Here is a 14,424-nt window from a genome sequence, read left to right as displayed (position 1 = left end):
GAAGCAGAGAGTAACCTTAATGCACATACACCCAACTTCTGCCTAACCTGGTACTTAAAACTTTTGAGGTCACAAGTTATGGCTTCCACATGTTCCTAAATACCTGTACATTTCTTTCAAACAAACTGGGAGGAGGATGTTTTATAAATTCAGTCAGTCCTCTCCATCCTAGAAGTATTTTAGCAGCCTGGTTCAAGTTTTTAACACCCCTAAAATTCATAAAATAGTCCCATGTCTAATCTGCAAATGAATAAGCCTGGCTTTAGACATCATTTTCCACTTGGGACTCTCCATGTTGCTTTACCAAGGAGGAACAGATATTTATCTCATTTAATGTATGATGGAGACAAATACATTCACAATCCATAGCAAAGTCAGTAATGACTCCTACAGATGACTCTTGGAAATCTATCCACTAACTTAACTAGTGGAAGATCACCCTTAGGTACCTAACAATTTCCATGTGAGGAGAAGTTACACAAATATCACTTTATCTGGTTCTTCACAAAACCAAGCCACTCCAGAAATTTTAACAAACAAAAGAAAAACATTTTGAATATTGCATTACTAAGTAACAACTGCATTTTTGAAATGGGCTATCCATGCTTCGAGAAGTTTGGTCAACAAGACTTTGTTAGTTACTATAAAATACATTTCTTTATAGAAAAGTAACAAACTGTCTTTCCAGAGAAATTCAATAGAACTGGTATGATATTATATCAGCAACTTTTTTTATTTCAAACACCATTCACTTTCTTTTCCTGGGGTCTTAGCCAAACCACATAGAATTTGTTTTAGAAAAAGGATCTCTGTCTAGCAGATATAATCTCAACAGTTTCAAATGTCTGGCAAGTTAAGATGGGCATATTCACATTAGTAAGTCTTTTAAAAAGTACTGAAGACAACAATTAATTGTTGAAACAACTTTCTAATAATGATAATGGCCACCTCCATCACTGGAAACTTTCAGTTAAAGCTGCTCCTTACTAAGTAGTAATTACATTAATGGAATTTCTGCGGTTGCCTTTATGAGTAGATTAAAATAGATTATCTAAATTTATTTATCCCCAGACTGGGATGTTAATCTCCAGAGTTTATTGGCCTTTAAAGGAATGTGATAAAGATATGATTATATTAATTTATCCTATATCTTGAAAGCTCTTACCAAAACAGCTTAAACAGCATGTCCAGTTTTCATCTTTGTAGAATGAGGTCCCTGAAAATGTATACAAAACTAACATTTGACTGGGGAAGGAAAAACAGTTCAGACAAAGCAGCCATTCTGAAATGTTTAAAATAATTTTATTAAACAATCGTGTTTTACATGTCATCAGACCTAACCCCTGAAGTGCAAAAAATGTTTCTGAGGTATTAAGACTGGAGGAAAACAGGCACAGTATTGGTTGTTAGGGATACCGCCCTACAGCACAGTGGAATTTGCAAACAACAGGCCTTTATACAGCATGTGCAGGATCAGAGAAAACTGAGAACAAGTCTGTATTTGTCTTTAGTCTTGAGAGCCAAAAAGCCCTGATCATTAGCCAGCTCTGTCACAACAGTGAAAACACAGACATGGTTAACACAGGATGATGATAAATATCAGTGAGGTGTTTCTAGGTCAATATGTACAGTACATGAAAAATGAAATTTGACTGCTGTATGCATGACCAAAATCCCAACTGTCTATCCAGTCCAGCTTAATATGTTGTGTCTACAGTGGCCTCTCTAGTGCCAGCATTTTTCTCTATTCTACACAGCTAAGCCACTGCCCTGTGCTCCTGTTTGAGGGCACCTGGTCACTCACGCTCACTTCAGGTAAGTCTGATGTTTACCAGATTGACTAGAGTCAAGAGTACAGTACTGCTTGTAGCCTGTTATCCTTCTAGTTGCCCTCTCCCCCTCATCCATGCAGTGAAGTCTAACCCATGCAGAAAATCTACTAAAGAAATCTGCTAAAGCACCGATTGATGACTCTACATGTAGAAAGGAAAGCCTTATCTGAGATCTGAAAAACTCATGGGGCAAAACTTGCACTTATAAATTAGGATATTAGTGAGAGTTTTATTCAACTGCCAGATTGTTCTTGAAAACTAATTTTCTGTGAGGAAAGGTTTGGCAATACTTGTTTGTGTGGCTTGCCTATTCAAGGAGTCAGGAGGGTGAGGAATACTCTTCCCCTTGGAGCAGTTTCCTGGGTTAGAATTTGACTGAAGTCTGCACATGTGGTAATTCTGTGTGAAATGAACTTCCTGATGAACTTTAGATTTAAAGCTCTCAGTGATTCTCAGCTCAATGGTTTTGCTGGAAAAACTTTTTTTCACCTCAAGAGCTGCAGCGTCGTTCTCTGGGACCAACTGCAGTTTGCCCTAAACAATTTGACTCCAAGATAACCAGCCGAATGTTGTCCTTCACATGATTCCACCACAATTCAATGGAAGACATATCTAACAAAACATTTCCAAACTACTAATAAGTAAAAGCTCCTTGTTCTGAGTCCCTCTATGGTTGTTTTTAGCTAAGATAGTTGAAAACAAGTTCCTCCTGAGACGCACTTGTTTTTTTTTTAAATTTGTGAAAAATAAAAAGACAAAAGGGAAGTGATCCATATCTTAATAAGTGTTTATGAACTTATGACTTTTCCTGAATGTGTCAGGTTTTGTATAAAAATGGTATACTTGGAAAGGTTCTCATGAAGACATGAGCTCTATTGTCAGCACACTCATGGGCATAATGTCATGCAGTCTGATTGCAAACACAATTGAGATTCTTATCATTTTCTAGGCTTGTTACCAATATCACTGCCACTTACCTACACAACATCTAGCAAATCTAAAAATGTATAATAACCAGAATAGAAGCTGGATACCACTGGAGTGTTGCCTTCATATTACTTTTTAATGGAATCATATTTCACAGACAAGAAAGGCAACCCCAAAGAAAAAGTGCAAATAAATCATCACTTTCAGTTGAAAACTGGGTTTCGGATGCCACTCAGGACTGAACTGTTGGGCCAATTCCTGTGCAGAAGAGTTAGAGAACATACAAAAAAGAAAATGCTTGATATTCCTAGGACAACAATGCCTGAAATCAGCGCACTGGTGACTGAGTTCATCTGGAAAGGAGGTCCATTTGGATGAGCTGCAATGAGAAGAAAAATGCTGAGGTAAGATCTGGTTATAATCACTCAGAAGTGCCAAATACTTCTCTCTTCCTTTTAGACTACTCTATATACAGTATAATTGCAGTGGAGGAACTAAAACTGTAGCTCAGAATGAGCATCTGTGTACTTGGATAAAGCTTATCTAAGTATATTTTGAAAAGAGTTATTAGTTCTTTAAATATCAGTCATGCTGGGGGATAAAGATATATGCCTTCTAAGGCATAATCCCTCATGTGCTAGTGACCAACCTTGACCTAAGTTACTTAAGGCAAGACTATCATTGTCCAAGAACTATCGAGGCAGAGGTATAAGGATTTGTGGCCTAATCAAATCAGTGAAAGGATTTCTTCCACACTATCATTAACTACATGTCAATTCAAAGTGTATATAAAATTCTTAGCAGGCGTATCTCACACCAGATAGCAGACCTCTCTAAGTTTGTCTGTACACCTTCACAGAGGGCTTCTTAATGTGTTTCTCAATTCTCAGGTAGAAGAGGTAACATATTTCCAACTTATTGCAGTTCAACAGTCTGTTCATGGACCAGTTCTGAGATACCAAACTACACAAATCCAGCCTGTATTGTCTTTTCCAGCAGAAGGGCGAAAAAAGCATTTTAGTAGTAGGTAGTAGCCAAAGTACCAACGTGTGTTTGCCATAGCCAGTGCTGGGGAGCGAGGTGAAATGACAACACAGCCTCTGTGTGAGAAACCAGACTGCTCCTCCCAGAAGCAGCCACCTGCCCTCAACATCAGTGATCTCTCCCTCCTCACCAAAGTTGAAAAAAAATCAGCACTATTGATCAGCTTTCCCTCCCCTTCTCAACACTGTGCTGCCTTCTGTCTGCTGCAGTAGTAATCTCACCTCACTCTACCTCTATGCTCTCCTCTGGGACACCAACAGGCAAAGGAAAGGCTGTTGCTCTGGGATAGAGAGGGCTGCTGCTTTCATTGCATGGAAAGGACAGGTAGCAGCCATTAACACAGCAAACTGTGTGCAGCAAATAAAAAAATCTACTTTTTATTATTTTAATTATATCCATGAGTAGGAACACACCAGGGAGAAATTAATTACAGGGAGAACTTTGTTTCTGTGACAGGCAAGAAAGGTAGCTGCCTTTATATGTTCTAAGTTGAGAAAAGAAAGGAACAAATAATATTAGAGTTCAGAGGACAGGATAGGATCCTTGTTCCACTCAGTCCTTTTATGAAGGAGTATGAAGTGGAATGGCCCAATGTACCACCTGGTTTCCCTGACTATCCTTTCTTAGTCATTAGCTACTCCTTGTTACCAGCAGAGAACAGTAACAGACAGGCTGAAACAAGTCCTCCAAGTGCCCAAAGGAGAAGCACCCTAAAACTTAGAGCGCTAATGTCCCTTGCAGCCTGTTTGCTTCACTGCCCTAGCCATCAATTTCTATCCAAGCTTCTCCATAGGTTCTTTGTGTGGTTAAAAGCCGGGAGAACAGGAACCGCAACTCTGATTTTCTAGCTTAGAGCTGTGAACTGAGCTGGACTGCACTATAATAACCATTTTCCTGTTTTACTCCTGCATGGCATAAGCAAATTTTACTGTAAAGTCTGATTTTGCACCTGGTGGTTATAGTGTTCCCTCACCCTCGTATGGCATAGTAGCAGATCTTCATTTCAGTTTCATCATAGGATCAGAAGTTTCTATGTTGATGGAGCTGGACACACAAATTAAACTCAAAATTCCAGACTTATCAATTGCTTTCTTTTCAGTATGTTGGTATTGACTCATTTAAATCACACATACACACACACACAAAAAAAAAAAAAAAAAAAAAAAACAACCAGAAAGAAGGAAAAAAAAAGCCATTGTATAGATATCAATCAGAATCGTTCATCTCCTCAGTTCTGTTTCACTCATAACCCTCTTTCATGTTTCTTGGAATTCTGATTAACTTACCGAGCTCTGAATTGTTGGTTGGCGTCTCATCTATATATATAAAAAAAAAGGTATATGTTATATTTTTAAAATACCTCTACCTATCTCCTCCCCCCTTGCAACACAAAAGACAATAGTCCTCATTTCATTTTAAGAGTACATCAGCTCTGCTTGTCCTAATGACTAGGAGCTTTAAGCATCTCTGTTAGAATACAGACAATAACAATAATTACATGACTTTGATTCATTTTTAATGTCAGCACAACAATATGAAGCTACTTAATATTGCGTGGAAAAACAAACCAACACCACTTTAATGCAGGAATCGCTTAATTGAAAACGTGGAAAGTCTATTCTGGCCCTCAACAAAAATACAACTCTAAACACAATATTATACACAAATCCCTTCACTGTTAATCATATTATAAAGTATCTCTATAGGAAAAAAATTAGCTGGTGTTCTACAAGGAAAAATATATCAGTGACCATAAATTATTACAAAAATCCCCTTTCTCCATGCTCATTTTTCTCTTGACAGTTATACAGGGGCATTATATCCAGGGAAACATTTGTATTTCGTCTCCAGTTTTTACTTACTTGCCATTGTCCCTTTCAGAATTACATTTCTTGTCAATATTTTTTGGGGGGGTTGCACAACTTGTAAGCAAAGTTCACATATACATTTGTTTTGAGCAGCTGTCTCCTAAATTTAACTGAGACATCCATCAAAAGCTACATAATTTCAACTTCACAAGTAGGTACCTGCTTTACTTCCATACAGAGACTAAAACATTTTCTTCCATGCATGCCTCCTGTAATGACTTATTTTAGATTAACAAAAAACAATAACATTTCTCTGAAAAGAACAAAATGTTAGAAATATGAGTTCAGAGCTACACAGGAGGAGGACCATTACTCATTTGCAGTGGCTCTATTCGGTTCCTACAAAGGCAGTTTCATAAACAGCTCTGTTGCCAGAACAACTGGTGACTGGAGTAATGGGGAGACCTGGTTCACTTGAGGGGCCTCTGAGGGTGCCAATATGCACAGCCCCAGGACAGATGCAGCACCATCCTAAAGGAGGGAAGTGAGGGGCTGCACATCCATGCAACTGCAGTCCTAACACTGGCAAATGTACTGTGGTGAGTTGGGTGCAGCAGGTTTGATGGGCTCTGTATCTTTGGTAAAGCTGGGCCAGAGTTGGTTTTGAAAATAGTGCAGCATCACACCAGAGTAAGCCAGCACTTCACCCTGGCATTTCTCATCCAAACCCAGATAGTTTTGTTCAAGTTCTCTCATGATCTTCCCTCTTTTATCTTGTTAACTATAGTATACGTGAGCCTCACGTTTTTTATGTGCTTATTTTCCCAATGAGAAGAGACAGCAAAACTAATTCCCTTTCTGCTCCAGAAGGAAAAGCGAGGTGCGAGTCAGATTGAGGGACTTGTCCAATGCCACTCCTGAAATTCATGGCTGAGTTCTAAACTGAATCCCGTTTTCTTTTGGAGTACTTAACATCAAACTATCCTTCTGTCACAGCAGCAGAAAGATGCTCCAGAAGCATACTATGAAGATGGATAAATATTTCTAATCTAAAAAGTTTTACCCACATATCTCAAGCAGAAGACACCTAAAAAATTATTTTCCTTTTTCAGCCTTATTGATGTTTTCATTTAAACAATGTCAACAGTTGTCATGAAAATATAAAATTGTTTATCATTTCTTCGGGACCACAAAACACCCATGGACAGATCACTTTGCTTGAAGCAATGCAATATTTAAAGGAAAATGATAAATATCTCTTTTTTTAATTGTAAAAATAGCATTCACAGCATTTGAATCATAAGCTATATTACCTAACAGGGGTTGCTCATATAACAAGCTGTATCTAGTTTCCATTATTTGCCTAAGGCAGCAATACTCTAACATGCATGTTTGTCTGAGCAGATCTGTCATTCATTTCCCATAAGTACTCATGTATGCAACTTTGAAGTTAGTTCTCACTTTTTCTTGACTAATCAGATAGTAGCAACTCAATTGGGACCATGTATAATGCAAAAAAATTAATCATTTTCATTGCAGAGATTTTGCTCACGACAGTGTATTTTTTCTAAAAATGGTCTCTTGTTAGATGGTTCCCCATTCTGGAGGGTCAGTTCTTCTCTCTGTATATGCAGGTACAACCACTTTGCACGAAAAGAAGGATTTTGTTCCCAAGGGTTTAAATTATTTTTCCTAGCTTGGATTCAGTCCTACTCTCATCTTCCTAAATCCAAGACTGCTGAAATCAGTTGCTTAACTGCAACTACTTGTAAATAGCAGTAATTTCTTAAACTTTTTCAAATACTTTATTATTTAGTCAACAGCAGTCACAAATTCTGTTCAGAAACTGCAGGTTACAGTTAGAGCATTTAGAGTTGCTTTTTTTTCTTTTAAAAACTTTGGCAATAAAAATGGAAATCATGGAATTTCAGCCTCAAATTAAAGCAGTGCCCCCTCTGTTTAAAATTTACAATGTGTTTGTCCTATTTCTTTCTTACAGATGAATGCTAGGCATAGCATGTATTAATTTCAGGCAACACTTAGGTAAAAACCCAGAGGGAAGCTGGAAGATACAGTGAATAGAAAGTGTCAGTGAATATTCATTAGCTGTCCAAATTAAATTGCAACACTGAACACAGTACCTTAAATTCCATTATCTACAGTGAAATCTGACCAAAAAAAAGTCAACCCACTGAGTTTGAACTTATTATAATGGCCTTATATGTATAACAGTATCCCACAGTGATTTTACTGGAGTAGGAAGCATGTGAGAGCCATACAAATATTAGCTCAAAATTTCTACTAAAGACCCCAACAGAAGGGAAAAAATACTCAGCAAATTCATGGAGAAGTCATCCTTTCTCTGAGTCACGGTAAATTTATATTAAATTACTATTTCCCCAGGTTTCCGAAATTCCTGCAGTCCATAGAAAAAGATTGTTCATTCCTACCACTCCTTGTAATGATGGGGCCAGCAGAGATTACAGCATTGCCAGATGTGCTCTGAGGGCTCCAAGTTGTCCTCCCACCAGCATCTCTCTTTTCTCTGTTACTGCAAATCTGAGTGGTCAATCAAAACAGTCACAGATTCAGAGTGGAACAGAATTATGGTCCTTTTGTGTTTCCTCTTTTAATGTAAACTCTTTGATAAGTAATACTACAACTTTATTTCTTAATATGCTTTATATTATTTTGCAATAAAAACAGCTGCAATATTTCCTAGAACTGTATCTTATAAATGCCTGGCTTCCCATTGTATTGTGCCTCACTTTGTTTACAAAACTACATCACCATTGTGCACAAGATCCATCTTATAGTATATTAAATTTTCAGTAGTTAATTTCCCAAAGCTATGTTTACAGACAGTTTTCCCCAACAAATCTGTTTTGCTTGACAATCCCTACTCTAGCAAGATTCTCAAGTGAGAATTTCCACATTTGGAGTTCTGAATAGCAAAGACTCACACTAAATCCCCAGCACTCTCACCTGGAATCCACCTTTAACATCTGTAACTTATCATCTACCTTAAGCACCTTGGGTACTCAAGCATGCTTCAACTAAGAGCATTTCTTTAATGTGAAAGAACATGTTTCTTGTGAAAGAACTTCAAAAACCTCAGAACATAAATTGAATACTGTAAAAGTGTAACGTACAAAATTTCAGGAGTAAACTGAACAAGTAGTACTTCAAAATTCTAAATGAGAAGTCATTCAGTAGGAAATGCTGCATTCTGAAGATATCACAGAACATTCTGTGTTTATATATTTATTTAAATGTCTCAATTTCCAAAATGTGTTTGTTGTTCCTGACACTCGCAAAATCAGACAATTTTGAATTGACGTAACTTCATGAACTTCAATGAAACAGCAGTTTCAAAACTATAATGGAGGTGATAATAAACTTTATGAGGCATAGGATTTCATCACTATGATGTTCTGGTAGTTCATCATCACTATGATGAACTCATACAAATTTTCCCTGTCAGTATAACAGTACTTCCTACACCTTTAAGTTTTCTGTAAATTCTATTCTAAGGCATTTCTATTCATCCACTGTGATTATGAATACCTTGCTGTTATTCTAAGAATATCAGCTCTAAAGCTGTCTGGGAGTTGTTACTTTTAAAAATTAAGGACCACAAGGTGAAAAGGTCGTTTCTCATGTGTTCAACAACCTATGTTTTGCAAGTCTAGTATTATTTTATTTCCAGATGAGAATATTTATTTCCATATTCTTCATTAGTTGTTTCACATTCCTTCAGACACAAAAAACATTCTTAATTCAGTCCCCTACAAGTCACCTTCATTCTGTGCCATCCAAAGTTCCATGGCATTTGCATGCAGAACTCCAGTGCCTATTTTATATCCAGATAATTAACAACAACTTCTGTCCGCTAAAACTTACTGGCACAAGAAAGGGACAGTCATCTGCTCTGCACAACTTTGTCACACAGTGAAGGAAGACTGTTGACATCTTCTGGTTCTTGTGTTTCACAAAGCGAAACACCTCAAAGGAAAACCGGCCCATTTGACTCTTGCCATTTTCAATTATCGTTGTCTGTGGGTCCTTGTCACAGCTGTTTTTTGTAGAGAAGAGTAAAACTAGGATGAGTAACTCTCAGTATTTTGAAGCTTTTAGATAAGAATAACCCAAGCAGCAAGTTCAGTGTTTCAGTTCCTTGGAAAAGAACACAGTGCAACGTGGGCAGACACAATCTGCCTGTCAGGCTGCACAGTCCTGTGCTGAAATGCATTCCTACAAAAGCACCACACTTTGTTTTGCAACACCACAGCTACAGCCAAGGTACCATTTAATTCCAGTGCCCAAAGAAACTTGAGACCTGAAGCAAAAAGCAATCAGGTATGCTAACCAGTATAGACAGGTAACTCCAAATGAAGACAGTATCTCTCCAATAACTGTCACAGATAAAATTTTATCTGAGATACTGCCAAGATTTTTTTTGAAGTTCCAATTCAAATAAATGTTATTACTTGAAGTAGAAGCAGGAGAATCTATTTATATTTAATCATTTGCTTAACTACCTTCCTGGTCTGGAGTCTATGGTGTTTTATATCACTGTCATTCACCACACTTACCTTTGGTAAAATAAAGGCCAGTTTAGCCATTCACTTTAAGTGTTTATGTTATCCCTAGTAGAGCTATTTTGGATATATGGTTTTCTACCTCCATAATTCTTACGACTTTACATTTGCTTCTCTGTTTATGTTCACACACAAGATTAAGTTCTGACATGTTATCTATAAGCCTATCCCTTGGTCCTCCCTGATAATAATGCTTAAACTTTCCAGGCAGTTTAGGGCACCACTACTGGAGAGATTTGTAATTTTTTTTCTAAGGAAGGACAAAAAAATACTGAGTTTACACAGGACCTACCTTAAAAAAAGATCGTATCGAAGATCATCGTTAGGATTACCAGATGGAGTGGTGTAACAGTAGTCCATCAAAACATTCCACCTGCACAGGGAGTAAAGTGATAGATGAGGTGAATCGGCAAGAGAAGAGCAGGGGTGGAGAGTGAGTGAGGTAAGTAAAAGACAGACAGGAAAGCATATAAACTGATAATGTAGGCTGTTACATAGATCCTGAATTATTGTATTTAACAGGTCATATGTGACTCATTCTGTTTCTTCACATTGCTTAAAAAATTAATCAGCACAGCACATCAGCAGAATTGTATAAATCATATCATTTGGCTTTATGCAAGTCAACCACCACACCAACACACTTGGTATGCCTCCTCTCATAAGCTATGGCCACATAAGACTAGAATTGAAAACCAACCCCCTTTCGAAAGCTCTGGATTTTCTCCCTTGGTCAAACAGAGGTCTTTCCTTAAATACAACCAATATAACAATTAAAGTATAATACAGGAAAACTTTCATAATGAGAACCTCAGCAAAACATGCATTCACCATCAAGAACCTGATACCCTCCTGAGGGAGAGCAGTGATTACTGAACACCAACCATTATTCTGACATACAAATAAGCTATGAGGAAAAATAGATGCTTCTAAATCAGAAAAATTTGCAATACTAAGAGCTGAATAGCAAGGAAGACAAGAAATAACATTCTTTATGGTACCTTCCATCAAGGTTGGTTGCTCTTACAGCTGCATATATTTTGGTTTTCAAAGGTAAACCTGTACTTGGAATAAGGAGCTGCTGGCTGTATGTTGAATCCTGAAAAACAAACATTGCCTCACTGTAACAGAAATTCCACTGTAACAATCCACCTGCATCCACAGACTGAACTCTCATCTGATTTTTTTGACCTTTCTATGTAGGATGATCATTCACTTTTTCCTCTGTAAAGGAAGAAAAAGCAGTACCAGAGCATTTGCCTACAAGTTTGTCTATGAAGATGAAGAACACTTGACAGGCCTCTTTTTATGCAACTATCTGGGAGAATTTGTTTATGATTTAATGAAGTGGTTGGATTAGTGATTAAAGAAAAGGTACCAATCATTGACACTCCAATAAGTCTCCCAGGGCCTACAGGCAAATGTAGCAGCTACCGCTGTTTCCTGAAGGAGGAGCTTAACTGGGTGGCCACAGTGTACCCTTTCCCAGGAAATGTTAAGGCTATGTGAACTAGTGGAGATAGCAATGCCACCAGGCTTTATATATCTTAAGCTATAGTCCAGGAGAACAGACACATTTTGTTATGCAAAATGTAGTTTCTATGGAAGTTGGCTTATTGAAGACTACAAGTAACAAATACTTTCATTTAAATTCTAGTATTTCAAAAGAACTGTTTCAAGAAAGCTGTATTCAACATAAAAGTTGGGAATTCTCCATATACTACTACATAGATATAGTTGGTTTATTAGTTTCTTGTTGAAAAGTCTGAACCATTAATGTCACTTTAACAACAAAGCCATGAAACAGATCTGTGAGACAGGTGTTAAATCAGCATATCAAAATGCACTTACTGGTAACATCACCTATGTCAAATAGGTTGCTAATGCCAATAGCACAGGCACTCAGCATGTTGAGACCTCTTGTGAGGGGTCAAAACACTCAATGTGCATGAAAAAATTTGTTAAAGAGAATTTTGACCAGGTTCCGTGTGGCAAGTGAGACCATGGTAAGCAGTAGTTTACAGCAACAATAAGGTTTAAGTACAAAGCTCAAGTGATTCTTTTCAAAGGTAACAATACCGAAAGTCACAGCATGCCCAGTATCCAAACCCTGCAGCATTGGAGGCCATGGGAGGTACACATGCAAGGAAAGACCAGCTCAGATATGCACAGAGCAAGTCCTTGGAGATCCACTCAAGTGAAATCAGATAGGTTTGCCTTCCTTCAAATTAATTTTACATTTCTATAACACATAGCTCTGCCACATTTTGCAATTGAGTAAAGAGTGCAAGACCCTACTATTACATTACATAGTTGTTCTTTTATTCTTAAAGAGTATTTTTTACTCATTTAGACAGATATTTGCAAGAAGGCATAAAAGCATATAGCCACTTAGGGTATCTGTGAGAGCCCATTAAACATTTTGCTCTTAAACTCTGAGTCTATCATAAGGGCTCCTCTTGTCTTTCCTAACAATGACATGTACTAACATCACAAGGTAAATGTAAACAACATCTTGTGAGGGAAGATAGAGTTGAGTTGAGAAGATTACCAGTCAATCTTCAGAAATAACACTACAGCTAAAGTTTGAAAGTATACCTACTTGCAGCCAAGAGATGCCTCAGTACACAACCCCTCACCAATACCAAGAGTGGACACAAGTCTTGAGGCCCCTCCCAAAACCAGGACTTCTAACAGGGACCAAGCGAAAGACATTAAGTGTCCAAAGAACTGGGCAAAATGCAGGCAATGCACAAGCTGTCTGCCTATTTATCCAGCCCTAGGATGTGAAGCAGAAGGGCATATCCACCATTTGAATCTGCCAGCCTTAGCAGTATTATTCATGACAGTGCTACTCACTGGGGTGAGTAATATGACTGAAATCAGAAAGGTAAGACAGCCCTGTTTATGGTCAATTCAAAAGCTTACTGGAGTAGGGAGGATAAAAGCACATCTTGGTATGTGGTATTTGAGGAAAAACTGCTCAGTATGACCACTACTAACATTTATTCCTCACTGTTTTCTGAATTGGGCCCTAAAGGCAGCAAATACATTGTGGTCAACGCTTGACCTGACTGAGAAATTTGCCTACCCTCACTCTGGCCCATCTTTTTGATCACAGGTTCATTTAAAAATGAGAGAAGTATAATCTTCATTTTAGCCGATTATAGGTTGTTCTTTCGAGCTCTGCACTTTCAAACAAACATAATTTTTTTAAAGCATGCCGTTGAAAAATGTCCTGTTGCAATATTTATAGCTCATTATGTTCAAAGCATAAAGCATTGACTTTTAAATCAGTTGCATGAATTATAACTCAGCAGCATGATGGCATGAATAATAATGCAAAAAAAATCAGATTCATAATTTACCAAAACGATGTTTGATAGATTGAAAAATTGATATTTAAATCAGGTATTTAAAATGTATGAGTAGAAATTTTAATCAACACAAAAATATAATTTCATTGATTAATATTAAGTAGAGGTCTGTGCATTTTTTATGTTTTATGGTCGCCAACCATTTTTACATGGTAAAAGCTTTTACAGTAAATGCATACTCAAGTTAAATTATCTAAAATATAAGTAAGAAGTGCTGGATGAAAACTGTTATAATTAATAAACCTTAAAATCTTTAAAGTCCACACCATAAGGTAACATATGCAGCGGGCTATAGGTTTGGAACAAATTCAACATCCCTCACTACAATTACAGACGATCAAAACAATCTGATGAGGCTTGAACATAAAAACACCCCAGCCAAAGTGCTACAGGTTATTGCTAAGGGAATAGGTCTGGAATAATTTCACAGAATACTACAAAGTATTCTCTGATTAAGTGCAATGTACCTATACACATACTCACACACAAAAAAAATAATAAATTCAAACACAAGCGTGCACTTCAGAGTATGATTGTTATTACTAGGACAATTGAGTGGTGACATGGTGCTATGCCCTGAAAACCAGACTTGTAAATTGAGGAGCTGCATAAATACAGGACAAAGAGACTAAGTGACCTCAAAGATGAACCATATAAACACAAGACAGCAGATACGTGCAAACAAAAAGGAAAAGGGAATTCAGAAATGAAAAATGCCTGGAAGAAAGGCCTGCTTCATGGGAGGAGTGAGAAGGAAATAGCAAATAATGAAGAGGAGTCTATACTTTGATCTGCTAATCCAACTTGTACCCACTTAGTGCAGAGATTAATTTAG

The 14,424-nt window shown here is 37.4% G+C and overlaps 1 protein-coding gene across 4 annotated transcripts in view; it reads right to left on the bottom strand.

Annotated features, from left to right (window-relative positions):
* Window positions 1-1,349: 1,349 nt before the first annotated feature.
* The window catches only part of ZPLD1 (zona pellucida like domain containing 1), a 77,101-nt gene continuing 64,026 nt past the window's right edge, over window positions 1,350-14,424 (bottom strand). For all 4 annotated transcript variants that reach the window (XM_051781005.1, XM_051781006.1, XM_051781004.1 and 1 more), the window contains 6 exons: window positions 11,214-11,311; window positions 10,505-10,585; window positions 9,515-9,686; window positions 8,062-8,170; window positions 5,090-5,119; window positions 1,350-3,138 (listed from right to left, as the gene is read on the bottom strand). In XM_051781005.1, the coding sequence (XP_051636965.1) occupies window positions 2,963-3,138; window positions 5,090-5,119; window positions 8,062-8,170; window positions 9,515-9,686; window positions 10,505-10,585; window positions 11,214-11,311 (666 nt within the window). In that variant the 3' untranslated portion in view covers window positions 1,350-2,962. The remainder of the gene's footprint in view (window positions 3,139-5,089; window positions 5,120-8,061; window positions 8,171-9,514; window positions 9,687-10,504; window positions 10,586-11,213; window positions 11,312-14,424) is intronic.

Source organism: Manacus candei, unplaced genomic scaffold (genome assembly GCF_025592945.1).
Source record: "Manacus candei isolate 608988 ecotype Guabito, Panama unplaced genomic scaffold, ASM2559294v1 h1tg000014l, whole genome shotgun sequence".
Lineage (NCBI taxonomy): Eukaryota > Metazoa > Chordata > Aves > Passeriformes > Pipridae > Manacus > Manacus candei.
This window is presented reverse-complemented; position numbering and strand designations above follow the sequence as displayed.